At 46.6% G+C, this 19,078-nt stretch overlaps 1 protein-coding gene across 1 annotated transcript in view; it reads left to right on the forward strand.

Annotated features, from left to right (window-relative positions):
- Sulf1 (sulfatase 1) overlaps positions 1-19,078 on the forward strand; it is a 161,189-nt gene that overhangs the window by 138,165 nt on the left and 3,946 nt on the right. The window contains exons 14-21 of the mRNA XM_032906745.1: positions 238-490; positions 2,144-2,240; positions 2,718-2,812; positions 3,189-3,254; positions 4,427-4,602; positions 9,759-9,901; positions 9,994-10,117; positions 12,780-12,813. Coding sequence (XP_032762636.1) covers positions 238-490; positions 2,144-2,240; positions 2,718-2,812; positions 3,189-3,254; positions 4,427-4,602; positions 9,759-9,901; positions 9,994-10,117; positions 12,780-12,813 — 988 coding nt within the window. The remainder of the gene's footprint in view (positions 1-237; positions 491-2,143; positions 2,241-2,717; positions 2,813-3,188; positions 3,255-4,426; positions 4,603-9,758; positions 9,902-9,993; positions 10,118-12,779; positions 12,814-19,078) is intronic.

Raw genomic sequence — 19,078 nt, forward strand, 5'->3', positions numbered from 1 at the left:
CATTCATACTGAAACCTAAATGTGGCAGCTTATAGCCTGCTAGCGCCCCTGACAAAGGAAGGGCCCGAGACCAAAGAAGTGTGGCATCTATCACAGGACACAACCAGGACCAAGGTGCCTGATGGCCATGCAGCCTGCACTGCATGTCCCTTTGTAAAATTCCATGGTGACCGGTGATGCTGTTCCCTCCCACCCACATCTGCTCCTCTGTGGTAATGACCTTCCCTCTCATTCCAGAGTATAAGCCCAGATTTGTGCACACCAGGCAGACTCGGTCCCTGTCGGTTGAATTCGAAGGTGAAATATATGACATAAATCTGGAGGAAGAAGAATTGCAAGTGTTACCGCCAAGGAGCGTTGCTAAGCGCCATGATGAGGGCCACCAGGACTTCGGAGGCCACCAGGCTGCTGCTGGTGACATCAGGAATGAGATGCTGGCAGACAGCAACAATGCTGTGGGGTTACCCACCACTGTCCGGGTGACACACAAGTGAGTCTCCTCTTGGAGTTCGCAGGGTGGAGGGCGCTATGACTTTACACCCTGTACAGTCACCATTGCACTTTGAAAAACAACACAGTATCACTCGGCAATGCCGTGCTCAAAGGCTTGCGTGCACAAGGGGCCCACGAAGGCAAGGAGGAGCTGGAGCCCTCAGAGACCTGCACTATTGCAGAGCGATTCTGTCAGATCTCCACTTAGCAGGCATAGGTGGAATTTTCACCCCCAAGTCATTGCCTACAGAAGGCTCTGCAAATAGCAGGAAACAATTTTGAGGACTTCTGGGGGGTTCTTCGATGCACTGTGGTCCTCCTGATTTAGAGCATTACAGAATCAGGCTTCAGAATTGAAGCACACCTTAAAGTAGAACAGTGGATGCCAATGAATCTTCTAGAAAATGATTGTGGACCCAGATTAGACATGTAAGATACAGAACAATCTGACCTGCTTCAGGCAGAAACAGGGGCTTTTGGAAATCGTACAGACAGAAAACAAACACCAATATCATAGGTCAGAAGACTCACATAGCTCTTCAGTGCCTCCTCAAACGTATCTACTCTTTTTTTTTTAAAGATCTTTTTTATTAGATCTTTATTTTGTCCCCAGTGGTGCCATGGAGTGGAGTGAGTGCTCCCAGATCTAGGTTTGTCAGAGTTACATGCCGATACCCACCCCTATGTATCCATTGGGCTGTTATTTTGTTGCAAAGCTTAATGGTGGGAGGAAAAGCAGCTGGGTTTTCAGAACCTTTACCTCGTTTGCAAGAAGCCAGGAGTAGGGGCTGGGAAGTTGGCTCGGAGATTAGGAACACTAGCTACTCTTCTAGAAGAGCCAGGTTTGGTTCCCGGCACCCACGTAGAGGTTCACAACTGTCTGCAACCCGTATGAGGGGCGCCAACACCCACATCTGAATTCCACAGATACCACATGTACCTGGGGCACAGACATACATGCAGATAAAACATGCATGCACATAAGTAAAACTTCATAAGCAAGTAAAAAAGCCCTGGAATCTGGAGTTGTTCCCAGCACCATTTAAACTAGACATCGTGGAGCAGATCTATGATCCCGGTGCCCAGTATTCAGCAGGGTCGGAAGTTCAAGTCCTGCCTGAGATACATGAAAAGAAAAAGGTGGAGAATCCAAAGGTCTAGTGCAGCCCAGTGTAAAGCGCTTGTCTAGCCAGAGCCCAGGTTAGAGCCTCAGCCCAGCAAACAGAAGGGAAGCACCAGAGAGTTAGTGCACTCTTTGAGGTTTTCTTTCTTTAAAGCGAATGATGGACTGATATATTACTTCTGAGACGCCATTTTGAATTTGAAAATCTATATACACATACACACACATGATAACGCACACAAACACGCATGTGCATAAACATGCACACTTTATTTTTCCTGTGTGCACTTGCTGGCACTTTAAAAGCTGGTTTGGGGAGTGGATCCTGTTCAAGGGAGGATGAATGTGAAAAGGTGTGGCAAGGTCCAGCCAGTGGCCAGGACCCGTTCTCATTTATCCCGGAGCTCAGTGCTTGTATCTACAGGAAGAGGGTGAAGGGTACTGAGTGGCTCACTACTCTCTCGTATTTATTTGCTTGTTGATATTTAAGCATAGCCCTGTTTCTCTGGGTCCTCTTTGATTTTGCAGATGCTTTATTCTTCCAAATGACACAATCCATTGTGAGAGGGAGCTGTACCAGTCGGCCAGAGCGTGGAAGGACCACAAGGCCTACATCGATAAAGAGGTCAGCCTTGGGGCTGGGTAGAGCTTGGCAATTGTAAGCAAGGGGGTTCCGTGCCATAACATACACCATAAACATACAGACAAACGGCATGCTATCCACACGGCTGTGTGCTCAGTTCCTTATCCCTCTGTGACTGGAGGGACAGGCCATTTTTGTGATTGCCTAAATACTTAAAAGTCCCCCCAAGAGATTGAATCTTCCTCCAGGGACGTATTGGCAGTCCTACCGAAAGCAAGAGTGGGGAGTGGGAGCATGAATCTGACGTCTTTCACATGTTTTAAGAAAATTATTTAATTATAAAGAGGTAACTGTTAATGTCTCCAAGGCACACTTGTTGGAATCTAGAAGTCTGTTCCGAGACTGGTTGTTCCCAGCTCTTCCAGAAACAGTCATAATTACCGAGTACAGCCAACAAGGTGAAGGGCATTCTGTAACAAAAGTCCTGATCTTAGAAGGTCGTATGATTATGTTTTCCAGATTGAAGTTCTACAGGATAAAATTAAGAATTTAAGGGAAGTGAGGGGACACCTAAAGAAACGGAAGCCTGAGGAGTGTAGCTGTGGTAAGCAGAGGTGAGCATGCACCCCGGGCGCCTCCCGACACAAATGAGCTGGACACAGGGGCTCAGGGCCGCCTGTTTCATTAAGCTGTGTGTGAAGGCACTGCCTTGAGGCATACTGGCCTCACCCACTTAAGTCAAATTAAACATGGCACCCACTGAAGTAACAGCAAAAGAATAACTTCCTGTCGTGCATGTGTTTCTGTGAGTGTGTGTGTTTGTGAGTGAGTGTGCGTGTATGTGTGTGTATATATTTTTGTGTGAGTGTGTGAGTGAGTACATGTGAGTCTGTGTGTGTGTTTCTGTGTGTGTATGCGCGTGTGATGAACCATTTAATACAATGAGAGGTTACGGATATTAGATTCATGTTCTAACCCTCTGGCCTGCAGCTATTACAACAAAGAGAAAGGTGTCAAACGACAGGAGAAGCTGAAGAGCCACCTTCACCCCTTCAAGTGAGTGGCTCCCTGTTTGTCTGTGTACTGGGCCCGGGGCTGTCCCTGGGGGTGGGAGGGATGACCACATTCCACATAGGATGGTCTGTGGTGGGACTTGGCCGAGGGGAACAGACCCCTGACTAAGTTAGGGAGTTCAGCAGAGTCTGTGGTGGTGCTGGCCTCTCGAGATGTAAGGAAGCCCGCGGACATTTAATCAATGGCAAAAGCTGTTTGTGTGAGAAACTTTGTGCTTGAACACCCACATTTAAACTGTGTGGAAAAGCAGACCCACCTGCCAAGGCTTGGGAATGGGAAGGAAGGGGAAAGAGTCTGAGGGTGGAGGAGGAGGAGAATCCTTTGAACATGACATTGCTGTATGCTCAGGAGGTGATTGTGGGCATAGGATCGAGCCAGCCACAAAACACTGGTGAGGGTGGAGTTCACAGGGCCCACCCTAACCAAGGAGCTGCTGCAGTTGGCGGCTGTGGGAGGTTGGAGAGTCTCTCTTCTTCAGGGCTGCCCACGCTGCGGCACCAGACCCGGTGGGTTATTAAGGAGAAAAGGAAGGATGTGGAGTTGGGAGCAGCATGTGCAAAGGGAGCTCTGGGGTGGGGGGATGGTGTGAAGGGGCATGTGGGGTGGGAGTGGGGTGCGAAGGGGGCACGAGGGGGTGGGGTGGGGGTGGGGGTGTGGAAGGGGCATGAGGGGTGGCTATGATCATATCTCATTGTACATACAAATGGAATCCTCAGAAAATAAATATCTTAAAGAAACATGATAAAAATCTTTATTTTAAAATGTTATCATGTATAATTTGCCAAAGGATATTTGAACGCACATATTGCAAGCCGTCCAGTCCAACCAACCGTTCACTGACTCTGTGGCCGCCTGATGTGTACCGAGCTATCGGGAGAGCACATGTTTGTCCAAGCGTTGTGGCTGGCAAGATGGCCTGACTCCTGTGACAACCTTTCTTTCGATGCTTTAGGAACAAGTCACCGTTAGGCTTAATGACGTTCTAGCGAGCTGTCACCGGGCCAGTTCGCCTCCGTGACACAGGATCTGTTTGAAGCCCTCTGTGAGAAGCAGAGGTCACCCGTGCTCATGTGTCCGTGCAAGGCTCAGAACAACAATCCCTCTTCTCACAAAGTTCTTTCTGGTCATCAAGAACATTCCTCGTCTTGGTCTAGGGAGGCTGCGGCCCAGGAGGTGGACAGCAAACTGCAGCTGTTCAAGGAGCATCGTCGGAGGAAGAAGGAGAGGAAGGAGAAGAAACGTCAGAGAAAAGGAGAGGAGTGCAGCCTGCCTGGCCTCACCTGCTTCACCCACGACAACAACCACTGGCAGACCGCCCCGTTCTGGAACTGTGAGTCTCCAGGGATACAGTCCCGGGAGTGCAGTGGGAGCACTGTTCTAACGTAGGCTGAGAGCCCCACAGATAGACCAGTGAGTCCAGGAGGACCAGAAGGGAAATGTCGCATTCTGTGCCCCAGTCATTTTGCTAGAAGAAAAAATTACTTGTCTTTAGAAACTTGTGGGGGGGGGGATGTTTGTTTCTTTGTTTTGGTTTGGTTTTTTGTTTTGTTTGGGTTTGTTTTCATTTTTGGTCTGATTTTTTTAAAAATTTATTTTATGTGTATGAGTAAATGGTAGCTGTCTTCAGTCACACCAGAAGAGGGCACTGGATCCCATTACAGATGGTTGTGAGCCACCATGTGGTTGCTGGGAATTGAACTCAGGACCTGTGGAAGAGCAGGCTCTTAACCACTGAGCCATCTCTCCAGCCCTTTGCACTGATTTTTAAAGATGTGGTCTCTGTCTGTATTCCAAGCTGGCTTGAATTATATAACCCGGACTGGCTTCCTTTTTGCAGTCCTTTAGCCTCGGCTTCCCAAATGCTAGGACTACAGTTTTCTGGCTTTTATTCCTAGAAACGTTGGTATTTTTGTTTAAAGATACCAAATCTCTCCTTGAGGTTTCACAGAGGCTTCCTGAGGCAGATTGTGTTAGGTCGGTAGCCATAAATGCCTGGGACACTTTGTTCCAAAAAAGATTGAATTCTGCTTTAATTCTTTTTTTCTTTTTAACTTTTTCTTGTCTCATATATTACATTCTGATTCTCTTCCCCACCCCCATATCTCTCCTTCATCTACCTTTCCCCAGATCCATCTTCTGCTTTAGTTCTAATACGGCTATCTTCAAAGGAATAAAAGCACAGTAAGGATTCAGTAAGCCCAGGGCCCATGCCCTCCTTATCCTGGTCCCCATTGATGGAAGACCATTGGGTCCACACAAGTGTTCTGTTTTGTTTTGAACAGCACAGGATAGGGACTAGTTGTGCCTTTTGAAAAGAGTTCATTTGCTTTTTCTGGTCTCTGCACGCTGTTCCTTCCCTAAGCAGTGGAGGAAGCATGTATGCACTAAGCATGTGCACTAAGCAGGGCACACCACCCAACTGAAGGCTTACCGGGAGCACAGATAAACCCCCAGCCTTGTGAGGGTCAGTGGAGGGGACCCAGGTAGCTTCTCAAACTGGCCTATGGAGCTTCCCCCAGAGCATTCAGGAGAATATGGAGGGCCAGTCCTGGGCAGCTGGTGCCTCTCAGTCCTGCCACTGTGTGAGTTGTGTCTGTGTTTGCATGTGTGTTCACAATCACAGTGAGGCCAAGTGGGTCTTAGCCACAGCATGCAGCTTTTAATGTGGCTCCTGAAATGGAGTTTGGAAATCTCTGAGGCCTTCCATATTTCAGGGAGGAGAGAGTCTCTCCTTATTACACTTTAATGCTAGTGAGAAGGGGGAAGCAAGCAAGAACACAGTTAACACTTTGTTGCCCTGGAGTGAAATTAAGTTTCTGTAGGGACTCTAGAGATAAGAAAGGTGTGTGTGTGTGTGTGTGTGTGTGTGTGTGTGTGTGTGTGTGTGTGTGTGTGTGTGATCTTCCCACCACTGTGACACAAATACATGATGTCATCAACCTAAAGAGCAAAACACTCATTTCTGCCCAGAAATTTAGTTTCTGTTTGGCCGACTAACTATGGGCCCTCTTACTTTTGAGCGTGTGGTGAGGTGTCTCGGTAGAAACACATGGTAGAGAGGAATCTGTCCACTTCATGGTGCCTCAGAAGCAGAGAGCAGAAATGAAGGCAGAGCCCTGCAATCCTCAGAGCTTTACGCACCAGGGATGTAAGCCCTCCTCTAGGTCGCCCTCAGAAAGGTTTGATGCTTCCCAATAACACTGCTGCGGGGCCTTGAGGGACACTCATCCCGACTGCAGCAACGGGTCTCTCTGAAAGGGTGACAGTTAAGCTGGGAACTACAGAGTCATAGGAACATCGTCCAAATGGAAGAGACCGGCATCGCAGCAGCGTGAGCCCGTGAGCAGGGGTCAGAGGTGGGAGTGAAGTTGGTGGCGATGTCACGAGGAAGGAAGCCCTGTGATGCACCGGGGACTGGGAAGCCCCTGAGAACAGGGCAGGATGACTTACAGCCTGTCTATTTTAGGAGGTCAGCTGCCACAGGCCTGCCTAAGCCAACGCCCCAGCCTCTGCCAAACCTCCTGTGTGGTCTCCCACATCCTCTCCTCATCTCTGCAAACCATCCTTCAGAGTCAGAGTGACCTCCTAATGACATCTTGTTTCCTCTTAAAAAGCAACACACTAGCATAGATAGGAAAGACCCACACAGTATGCTCAGTCCTGTTCTGCCGTTTCCTCCTTCTCAGTTAAAAATTTAAATTATATTTATATGTGTGTGTGTGTGCATGTCTGCATGTTTCTGTTGCTCTGTGGGTCTGTCTGTCTGAATGCACATAGGTATGGGGCCAGAATAGGGTGCTGGGTACGTGGGACTGCAGTTAGACCATTTGGGAGACGCCCACTTTTTTACATGGGTGCTGAGATCCAAACTTCTGTCCTTTTTTTATCATGTGCCCACAAGTTACACAAATGAACACATTGACCATATTTAATTAGGTTCTTCTTACATTATTACACTAACTTGATCTGTGTATTATAAAAAACTTAACTCATAATATCAAAGCCATCTTAAGGGTAGTTTTCATTTTAACCTTTGGAGGTCAAAAAAAAAAAAAAAAACGTGGTTCCTTTTTATAAGTCTCGGTCCCACAGCCTGTCATACCAGGCACCAAAGGACACAGGGTGTCACAGTTATGTAAAGAAGGTAGACTCGGTCAGCTGCGGATGGACCGGCTGCATCGTAAGCATGCTGAGGCAGTGACGATCTTCAATGTTTAATACCTTCATTAACTAAACGGCCATTTATTGAAATTAACTGTCAAATTTCTAACACCCTTGAGATTTATCAATTATTTGTGCAGAGCCAAAAGAAGTTATTATACTCAAATGGTTTATGAAGCAAGCTCAAAACCCACTTAGATTGTTGATTTGGTAAATTTCTACATAAGTTAAAAGTGTTCAGCTGCCTGGATTTCAATAGGTAGGCATGAACTAATGTTCACATAGAAAGAATATAAATTATGAATGACATACTGAGAGCACTTTCTATGGACAAAAAAAAAAAATCAAACAAACGACAATATTCCCCATTTCCCAGATAGCCTTTTGTAAAAATGTTTCTGGACTGGAGGAGAGGTGTACATGCAGAACCCGGAACACAGGGGACTTTGGATCAGCATGACCACTGTCTGTGTGCTTTCGTAGCTGACGCATCACTGTCCAGACTCTTCTGGCACTCAGGGGGACCTGAGGCTAGCCTGGGCTCCATGGTCCAAGCCCCTGTGCTGGGCAGCCGAAAGCTCAGAGTGCAGATTCACCAGCTGAAACCAGTAAGCCCTGTTGAGGGGGTCGGCACGGGAAGTTGCAGCCCTCAGTGGTGGGCTAGGGAGCAGAATTCACTTTCCCTTCAGCTTTTATCTGCTCCCAAAGATCTGGTCTGTTAAACTATTTGAAACTGTGATCCTCTTCTTCTCTGTTTGAAAGATCCATTGATCCCCTTTTAGCTTGGGGACCAGATCTCGTGTGTCTAACATGGCAAAGGGCAGTAGTCCATCTTGACGTTAACCTCGCTTCCAGCCAGATTCCCTTGCCACCAGTTGTCAGCTACTTGACGCTGGCCCTTAGGTTTCCCATCTATCTACAAGTGGACATGGGTGCAGTAAGGTGTCTAACAGTCCCCAGAGATCTAAATGAGGTGAGATATGCAAACATCTTACATCAGAAGTCCATCCCATTTACTGTACACGTACCCTAAATGTTTTAAGAAATATTTGCTAAAAAGCACATCATTAACCCCCTACACACACACACTTTTACAAAAGGAACAAATGGCTTGTTTTAAATTTTGATGTATCTTTCTTTGATGTAACTTTCTACAAGCTACCTAGGGAGCCTATGTGCAAAAGATGTTGACAGTCAAATCTCGTTGCATATTAGAATACTGTAGCGAGGTCTTGGGGAAATTTAAGAAGTAAAGTGTTTGCCATGTAGGTCTGAAGACCTGAAACCATGCCCAGGACTCATAAAATGCTAGGCCAGGAAACATGGTTGCAATCTCACTGCTGGCGAGAGAGAAACAGGCAGCTCCCGGGGCTTGTGGCTGCTTTAGGGAGTTCCAGACCAAAGAGAGATCCTGTTTCAAAAACAAGGTGACTGTCATCTGAAATGACACCCAAAGTTGTCCTCAGTCCTCTCCATGTATACACATGTGTACCTACACACACACACACACACACACACACGAGAATACATATGTAGAATCTCTTGAGTTGTGTACGGAAGCAGCATCTGTCCATAAAAAGCTGATATCCGGTAAGCTGAGGCAGGACTAGAGGGTGGAACGTGTAGCCAGAGAAAGGAATGCTGGGAGACAGTCAGGTGGGAAGGCTTGTCACCCTGACTCTGAGAAGACAGGTGAAACTGAGTGGAGGTAACCAGTCACAGGGCACACAGGGAATAGGATAAATGGGCTGTGTCAGTTATGAGCTAATCAGGGAACAAGCCCAAGCTCACAGCCCAGGAGCTATTAATAAATGCTGTCTCAGGGTTGTTATTCGGGAACTGCAGTGAGGGCAGAGAAGATCATGGCTACACACACATGCTCACATGCGTGCTTCTGTACACACAAGAGCAGTGCAGTCTTCTGTAATTACAAATGGCATTATCTCCAAGTCCATCAAGATGGCTCCACCCCACCTAAGACTGTCAGGGCAAAGGCGTTCCTTCTGTTGCTTTATGAAACAACCATCTTGTACTCTTCCCCCAGTACTCTAGCCACTTGTCCCATTTTAGAGGCCACTGCCTTTAAAGAGTTAAGGAGGGTCACTTAGTCAGCAGCCTGAGACTTGACCATGGTTTTCAGCCTGAGTGAGGTTTCAGATTTCACAGCCAGGTTGCATGAAGGAAAGGCTGTAGTTGTCTTTGACAGACAACCCCAGTACTTAGAAGACAGAAACCAGGAAGCTTGTAGAGAAATATTGGCATAGCCAGCCTGTGAAGCCTTTCACTCTCCCCTTTGAGCTTTTTTTTTTTGCTCTTCTCCAACAGTGGGATCTTTCTGTGCATGCACGAGTTCTAACAACAATACCTACTGGTGTTTGCGTACGGTCAACGAGACGCACAATTTTCTCTTCTGTGAGTTTGCTACTGGCTTTCTGGAGTATTTTGACATGAACACGGATCCTTACCAGGTAAGACAATATGTTTCGTTCGATGAGGGTGGCTGGAAATGAGATAAGCAGACACGAGCTGAAGTCCTCTGTCCTGTCCTCTTCGTCTACAGCTTACAAACACGGTGCACACGGTAGAACGGGGCATCTTGAATCAGCTACACATACAGCTGATGGAGCTCCGAAGCTGCCAAGGGTATAAACAGTGCAACCCAAGACCCAAGAGCCTTGACGTTGGTAAGAAGAAAAATCCCTTCCATTTAGAGTATCGTTTTGTATTATCAGTATTTCTCCATTTGAAGCATTTCAGGGTATAGGCATATTGTTTAGGGTACTTGGACTGTATGTTATGAGAAACTCTGCAAACAGTTCCAAATGTAATTTGATCTCTAAGTCTCTCCCTCTGGGTACCGTCCTGGGGAACTGAAATTACTGAAAGACTGAGTAAGTGCGTCCCTCCAATGTCTTGCATGTGTCTGTCTGTTCTATCAGAAACTCTTTATTTTGACAGAAGCATCTGTGGAAAGGTGAGGCTGAGGCTTTCTCGAGTCCTTACCATTGCCCTGAACAGTGGGGACAGCAGAAGCTCTTCTTGTTACAGTCGCATGGTAGACACACAGTGTCCTGCTCCAGCCTGTCATTCCTACCGCCCCACCCTCATCAGCCCCATACCTGGGATGGCTACCTTTTTTGCCGCTATTTCTAATTTGAAAATAGAAAGTATTTAGGAAGCTCATTAAATTGAGTCTGAATTGGCTCTAGGAAGATGTCTGGCCCTGTCCTGCTGTGTGTGCCTGACACCTTTCTCCTTGAGCTTATACAGATGTGGCTCTTTGAACTGCCCACCCAGCCTGTGCCTTGCTAAGGAAAAAAGTCACAGTCTGTATCATTGCTATAGAAATGTAAATGTCAGCTCTCCACAGAAAGGGAGAAAGGAAAAGAACTGCAGATGGCCCTGACATCCCTACAGGATGACAAACCGAAGTCACTGGCATTGGAAAGCCATTTCCAGGAGCCCCATATTGTTAGTGACATTTCTTACTGTGCATAGCTGAGGCTGACCTCCATCTTACTGTGTATGGCCAATCTCTCAAATACTGAGACTATGGGTGTAAGTCCCAAGACCTGGCATACATACAAGAACCTGTCCTCCCCGTCCCACTCTGGTTTTGATTATGTGCACAGGTCTGAGTCTGTATTTGGGTTTGTGCACACGAGTGCCAGACCAGAAGAGGCCTGGGTTATCATCCCCTAGAGCCGGAGTTACAGGCAACTGCAAGCCACCTGATGTGGTGCAACAAGCCAAACGCTTGTCCCCTGGGAAAGCACTATGCACTCTTAACCGGTGAACCATTTTTTCCCATCCCAGATGAAAACCACATTAATGCAGCCACGTCTCATCCCGTGCTCTGAGGGTCCTGGTGTAGAGCCTTGTGTACAGCATCCCGTGCTCTGAGGATCCTGGGGTAAAGCCTTGTGTACAGCATCCCGTGCTCTGAGGATCCTTGTGTAGAGCCTTGTGTACAGCATCCCATGCTCTGAGGATCCTGGTGTAGAGCCTTGTGTACAGCATCCCGTGCTCTGAGGATCCTGGTGTAGAGCCTTGTGTACAGCATCCCATGCTCTGAGGATCCTGGTGTAGAGCCTTGTGTACAGCATCCCGTGCTCTGAGGATCCTTGTGTAGAGCCTTGTGTACAGCATCCCATGCTCTGAGGATCCTGGTGTAGAGCCTTGTGTACAGCATCCCATGCTCTGAGGATCCTGGTGTAGAGCCTTGTGTACAGCATCCCTAGAGATCAAACCAACAGCCTTTTGGTTGTGGCACTTTTTGCTGGTTGCTTTTTTTGTTGCTGTGATAAGACACCATGACCAAAGCCACTCGTGGAAAAGTTCGTTTCCATTCACAGTTCTGAGTGGGTAAGAGTCCATCATTGTAGGGAAACGTGGTAGTGAGTGGTAGGCAAGGTGGATGGAGCAGGAAACTGAACCGCACTCAAAAATCAGAGAACAGCAAGTGAGGCGAGACTATAAATGCTCAGAACCCCCCAGCGACACCCCCAAAGCTTCCGTACCTCCCCAGATTGCTTCTCCAAATGGAGACCAAGTGTTGAAACATCTCAATTGACGCAGGAGGGGGCTGTCACAGACTTGAAGGGAGAAATGAGGTTCTTCTCCCAAAAGGATCAACCTGCTCACTGGTCATTCCCACGTCTGTGGGATCCCAGTCAAGCAATGAGTATCCTACGAGGATCACACCTCAATTCCCCACTAACTAACACCTCAGGAAAATCAGCCTGCAAAGTAGGTATTTTGGCCGCTTACTTTGTTCGGTCTAAAGCTTTGGAAATATCCTACTTTTATATTGACCTTTCCCAGAAATCAAAGAAAGAAAACCAGAGATGAATGGGGGGAAAGCCACCTTGTGTAGACCTGGGATCTATGCCAAATATTACACGCTGCTTTCACTCCCAGAAAGAGTGGCTCCTTAAGAACTCCACTGTGAGAACCTGACAGGGTCCTCAATGGGCAAGTGATAGGCCGGGGCAGGCCTTCCTACAGGAGATCATTGTTGGCCTGGTTTTTCAAGCACCCCTCTCCCCTCAAATTTAAAATTTACTCAGAATTACATGAACTTCTGGAAACACTTGTCTCTCCACTTTCTCTTCGTAATCCAGTTTTTTTTCTTTTTACATTTTTTTTTTGCCTTAAACCTTTTTATTCTCAGAACTCAGTCTTTCTGAAAATAATAAATAAGACTATCTCCGATGGATTTCAATGCTGCCTGTATTTAACACAGCCTGTTTCTTTCTAGGATTTAATTGTATTCGAGGAAACTGCATACTGAAAGTTCTATTAGTTCTAAAGCTAACCAATTCCTCTTGTATTTCCTTATGTCAGGAACTAAAGAAGGAGGAAACTATGACCCACACAGGTATTCACACGTTTTTGGTTTTGTTTTAATTTTCAGCAGCTTTTTTCCCATAATTGCATGATCCACCATTTCAGCTAGTTTGTTTCTTAGTAGCTTGCACAGAGCATAGGTCATGGTGCATGTGTGTTCTAACAATGTCCTTCTTCCCACCGAGTCCCTGGTTCCTGGCCCATCATTCTGCTGTCAGTAAATGCATCTGCCCCCCACACGATGCCTCTCTGAGCATGGACTCTCTCTTGTGCATGCCATGCCTGTTTGCTTGTCTGTCAAATGATGCTCTGAAGCAAGGAATGCCATGACCAGAAAGGGGAGGTGGCCTCGGGGACATCCAGGGATTTCCCTTCGTTCTGTTGGGCAGAGAGGCTGCATAGGACTAAGTGGGAAATATTTTTTCCATTTAAGAATATTGCTAATACTTTTACAAGGGACAGAGGGAAATTTGAGACCACTCTGAAGCCGAAGTCAGAGGAGAACAAAGAATTTCCTTGTGAACAGTCATTAGTCAACTTTGTTGGCAAAAGCAATCAATGGTCATAGGGAGAACTCTGAGGAATGAGGGGGACTGAGAGAAGGTACCAGGGGTTAGGCACAGGGTGTTCCGGGTCAGATCGGAAGTTTCCAGAAATCACCAGAACAAGTCCAGACACGTGAAATCTCATACATAGCCCTCATCTTGAGATCTTTACCCCTTTAACCCTCATCCTTCTCTCCCACATGGAGGAGACCATGTACCTAGTAGGTTGCCCACTGATTGTCCAGAAATGTCAGAATGGCAGCCAATGCTGTTTTCCTACCCTGAGCCTCTGCTTCAGGGGAATCGTTCTGGAATGTGTCGTGTTTGTATGTGTGTGTGTGTGTGTGTGTGTGTGTGTGTGTGTGTGTGTGTGTGTGTACTATCTTCACCATCAGTGATGCTTTGGTGTGTCCAAACTCTAGTCAATGATCTCATTTAAGTTGCCACTTCCTACCAAAGCAGTGTGAATTACTTGGCACTATCCACACTGATACCTCCTCAGAGAAGCAAAACAATGAAAACAGGAATATGGCAAGGTGTAGGGGCAGATGGAGGATTGAGGAATGGTGGTAAAATGGCCCCCGTATCCCGGCTTTGCTTTCTTTCTCTCTGCCACCTTTTCTGATACCATTTGGCATCTCTGAAGCAAAGGGCTGCTTCTAAAGGGAAGTGTGGGACATGCTGGCCCCGGAGGTTGGTGGAGGAGCTGAGAGGTGTGATCAGGGTGCCTTGCGATGTCAATATTCTCGTCAAAGGCATAAGCTCTGACTGTGACGCAGTGTGAGGTAAGGATCAGTAGCTCTGGCAGGACGTTTCTTTTTCCCTTTGTGCATGAACATCACTTCCGCTGCCATGCTGTGATGTCCACGCAGAGGACTTGGCCACATGGCCAAGAGCCCAGTGACTACGGGGCTGCTGAGAAGTTCATGGCGGCTTTATAGTGCAGGTCGGCTGCCTGGTTCTCTTCACTGAATCCTCTAGGCCACAGACTACAGTAAGATCCACCCTTGGCCTCTGTCCTCTGTCCACAGTGGGCCTGATTCCTCTCCCTGCAGAGCAATAGCTAGTGGGATGGTTGTGGGTGGCATAGCTGTTCATCTCCATGGTAATACCAAGCTGCCTACAGTTCTAGTCTAGGCTGTGTGCACGCTGGCTGGATGTGTGCACGCTGGCTGTGTGACAAACTCCACGGGCTGAGAGCATTTGTTAGTAAACAGAATGCAGGATGTAAAGCAACTTGTGTGAATGAAGCAACCCGTGAGAGGGAACAGTGTGTGGTATTCAATCTTAAACATAAACTAAACTATTTTACACGTGTCGTCTGGAAAAAGCAGTGACTCAGCTTAAAACCAAGCTGTATTGTGGAAATTCTCCTAGTGGTTTTATGACCTCCTTGTTTCCAAGGTGGGGTGAGACTTATCTGTAACTTGAAATCCTTTACATCTATTCTAAAGATTTGCTTTTCAGAATAAAGCCAGCCACATGTTTGCTCTCTAAATAGATGGTCCAATAGAGAAGTCTGGTTCTGTGTGCTGAGAAGTGTCAGAGGCCAGACCAGGACACAGGTGATGAGCATCCCTACTCCACACTGGCCTTGAACTCATTGATCAGTGCCCAGAGGACTACCTTGCATTTACGATCCTCCTATTTCTTCTTCTAAGTGCTAAGATTCTGGGCATACGGCACCATACCCTGTTTATATGATACTAGAGATTGAACCTGGGCGTCTATGTCTGCTAGGCACACACTCCATCAACCAGGATACATCACCCGCCACCCTAATGTCTAGTAATTTTTAATGTTCTGTCTTCATATGATTTAGCATTTGCAGAAAGGCTATTGGAGTAGCTCCAAGACCTTTCACCCTGTTTGCTTCTTGTCTCTCATTTCCTCTTTCTCATACAAACACAGCTTCTCCTTCAGTTCTGAGTCATTTTCAGTCATCGCATCCCTCTGTGTAGAAATGTTTTACTATGTACTTCCCAAGAAGTACACTTTTGCACATAACTGTTGTAAACTACCTAACATCAGGCCATCAATATCAGTCAGCGGCTTTCTAATCCACATTCGGCAGCCACATGTTGCCAACTGTTCTAATAAGGTCATGCTTATAGCATTTTGTTTCTGGCCCAGGATTCAATCCAGAATCATACATCATATAAATTGTCACCTTTCTTCAATGTTATCTCTACCAGAACAGTTTCTCAACTTTCCGTTGTTGGTCATGACATTCTGTAGGCCACCAGCCAGTTGATTAATAAAATGCCTCTCGACTTGAAATGCCTCTCGGCTAGTCCTGAGTTCTCACAACAAGACGAGAGTTGTCTATTTGGAACAGGTCTATTATAAAAACAATGCTGTCTGTGCCTTGGGCTATCCTCTGGAACCTTGCTTTTTGGCTAATGTGTTGTTTGCTATGCTAGCCCACTATACAGCATCAGTAATGCAGGTAGCCTCCTAGGTTTTGCTGGCAGTTGTGAGTATTTGCCTGATTGCTCATTGTGCTTGTCTGGTGTTGGAGTGAGTACGCCATCCCTGAGTCCCACGCCAGCCTTTAGTTATTCATTACTAATGTGATGGCTGCACATGGAGGTTCCCCAGTTCCATCATTTCTCCTGTGTTTCTCAAGTCATGTTCTACCATGAAGAACTCCTTGCCCTCCTCACCTACATAGCCATTTGTGTGAGGACAGAGCAAAGCTTCTCCTTTTTCCTCTAGATATTCTTTTGCTGTTACTAATGAAGTGGCCATGGATAGGTCACTAGTGTCTCTTTAAGATCTCTCTGTTGTTTTTCTGGAAAGTTTCCCATTGTTCCTGAATACCTCACTGCTTGATGCCCTGAAATATGTCCAGTGTCGTCTTATATTTTTGACACCCAACATTCAGAAGCAGCCATATCTGGGTACCAGGGTTTTTTGTCTGTGTTCGTTTGTTTGTTTTGTTTTTTGAGAGGTCTGGAAGAAGCCACAAGATCTGGACTTGAAATGTTCACAATAGCTACAGAGCTGTCTGGGCATCAGGTCCATTCCTTTACCTGTGAAAAGGTGCCTCCCAAGGGGATTAATTCTTCAGTGTGATTTCACTTTGTCCTTGATCCTAACAAGGCTCTTTTAGGGCGCCCCATTGGGAGATACACTTTGAAACTAAGTTGTATAAACCATCTTTATGCTAAGGAACAGTCAGCGGCTACTTTGTTAGTACTGTTGCCATTCGTGAGAATTGAAATTGTCAAACTCCATCTATGAGATACTCAGACAGTTGTTCTCTGTAGATATATGAGTAAGTTACATTAATAGATCTGCTTAAAAAAATAAGATAATGGAGAAAACATTATTTAAAAATTATCCCCATCTGGCTTACAAAACAATGACACTCGGACTGTGGTTTATTTATGTGGCTTTAGCAATCACTAGGGGGACCCCAATCTATTTTTCTAACTGCTGGACTGGCTACTTCTCCAGCTGTGTACCCCCAAAACTTGCTGTTTGACTCCTCCTGGGTTGTTTCTGTTCCAGCAGTCTGGCGTCCTGGGAGAGTATTTCACTTGGGCACGTGCCGCTGGCTCACATCTTCTCTAAGCTCCTCCTCTCCTCCTTTTTTCCTTCCTTGTCATCCCTACCCTCTACAGACAGCCAGGTAACTGAGAACCTGCCTACCTTAATCCCACCAGTAATTGGCTGTAGCCATTTTTATTTAACCAATAGTTTTTAAATTCAGGCATATAACCAATAGGTTTTTTTAAAAAGCTGGCATATGAAGGAATTCGTTTGTCTCAGGACAACTAGACCTTGAAACAATACACAGACCAAATCCAACAAGACAAACCTTTGATTCCCAGACTAAATTCCTTTGGGCTCCCTTCATGCTCTTCTAACATAGCATGGAGCTCTTTATAGTAGTTATAAGGAGCTCACATTTACCAGCAATGGCTGCCTACCGGCTTCCTTCTGTTGGTGCTAGCACGACTCTTCAAACATGGTTTTAGGCTCTTAGGGTTGCCGTAGCAACTTACTGACATATCTCTACCATGCACTTATTCTCTTGAGTTTCTAGAGACAAGAAGTCTAACATGACTCTTCCTGGCCTCAGACCAGCGTGTCCGTAGGCTTGCATTTATTCAGGGCTTCAGAGACCTCTTTCTCTTTGTCCTCTCTGGTTTGAGTGGCTTCATTTGTTCCGTATCCACTGCCTCATCTTGGAAGCCAGTAACATAATCATCTATTCTTCTTTCTGCCTCCTCTCCTGTGCACTCCAGAGTCCTATCTCCTGCTCTTACTGCCCTGCCTCTCTACCTCCACCTCCTTCCCATAGGACCCCAGTGGCTATCTTGGCTTCACCAGGACATTGCGCTGTCGAGACACATGACTTGGTCGCACTTGTAAGATTCCTTTTGCTTCCTAAAGAGGCAATCTCAGAGCTTCTGTGGATTCGGATGTGGACATTTCTGAGGGTGAGGGGAGACACTGTTCTGCCTTACTGTACCTCTGAGTTATACCTGCTTCATCAAATGTTTTCTCTTCCTTGCGGTTTCCTAGAACAGTTTGCAGATCTCACAGCTATAGGTGGGCAACATCTTCCCGAGAAACCACATGGGCCAGATACTTTCTTACTGAGTGGTTTTCAGTAACGTCTTTGGTAGAAATGGCTCTGTTTCAGCTTTCTATGCCCGCTGGATCAGCTTCTCTTCCAGAGCAGTTGTTAAGCATTTGCGTGTAAAGGGCTGGATGAAGAGAAGCCTGAGGTGACCTGAGGAATCGCACAGTTGCCCCAGCATCTTTCCCTGCTCAGTCTTCTTTATACAGCTTGAAAGCCGCCCAATGGGGACCCTCTTTTAGCCTCCCTTGCTGGAGGTGACACTGTGACCAGTTTCTCAGGTCATTGTCTGCTCTCACTGCCTCACTCAGCAGCGACATGAACCTCTCAAGCCAATTCCCTGTGGAACCAGGACTCTGAATGTGCGATGCAGTGGGCTGTGTCCATTTAATACAATGTATCCATTTAAAATGTGAAATGGCCGCTGGATGGTATGACGCAAGCCTTTAATCCCAGCTCTCGGGAAGCAGAGGCAGGTGGATCTCTTTGAGTTGGAGGCTGCCTGGACTACAGAGAACCAGTTTCAGGACAGCCAGGGCTGCACAGAGAATCCCTGTCTTGAAAAACGGGATTTTGTTTTGTTCTTGAAATAAAACAAACAAACAAAAAAAGAAATCACTGCTTGTCCTAAGAAGCAGAAAGTTTCCCTGGTTTCAATTCTGTAACTCAATAGCGCGGTGTTTTCTGTTTCAAACCTTTGATATTTTGAACATTTCATGTACCTGTAGGACTAGAAGCTCAGTCTGGAGGGTTCTGCTTCTGTCCAGACCCATGAGACACCTTGATCCCTGTGTAGTCCACCTGCTAGCTGTGTACAAAGCCTTCTTGCCCTGGGACATCTTCCCCATGACCATCTGGACTCTTTACCTCTCTGGTTGTCCTACAGGACGGCTCTTGTCAGCTTTACATGACTGAAGAGTTGTAACTTTAGATTTGGGCCATCTCCAGTGGTCCAGCCCCGGCCTTGTCCACTCATGTCATGCACATAGCTCGTGCCTCAAGAGGCACACCTAAAGGTCCAAGTAGTATCCTTGCTTCTGACATCTGAGCTGTGTGGGGTGAAGGGCTTCTTCTGTTACCTGTCCATGAACTTCACCTTGCATCTTCTGTGCTGACTTCTGTATGAAGAGAATTGTTCCCCTCCCCGTCTCTGATGC

The sequence above is a fragment of the Rattus rattus genome, chromosome 1 (genome assembly GCF_011064425.1).
Source record: "Rattus rattus isolate New Zealand chromosome 1, Rrattus_CSIRO_v1, whole genome shotgun sequence".
NCBI classification, from domain to species: Eukaryota; Metazoa; Chordata; class Mammalia; order Rodentia; family Muridae; genus Rattus; species Rattus rattus.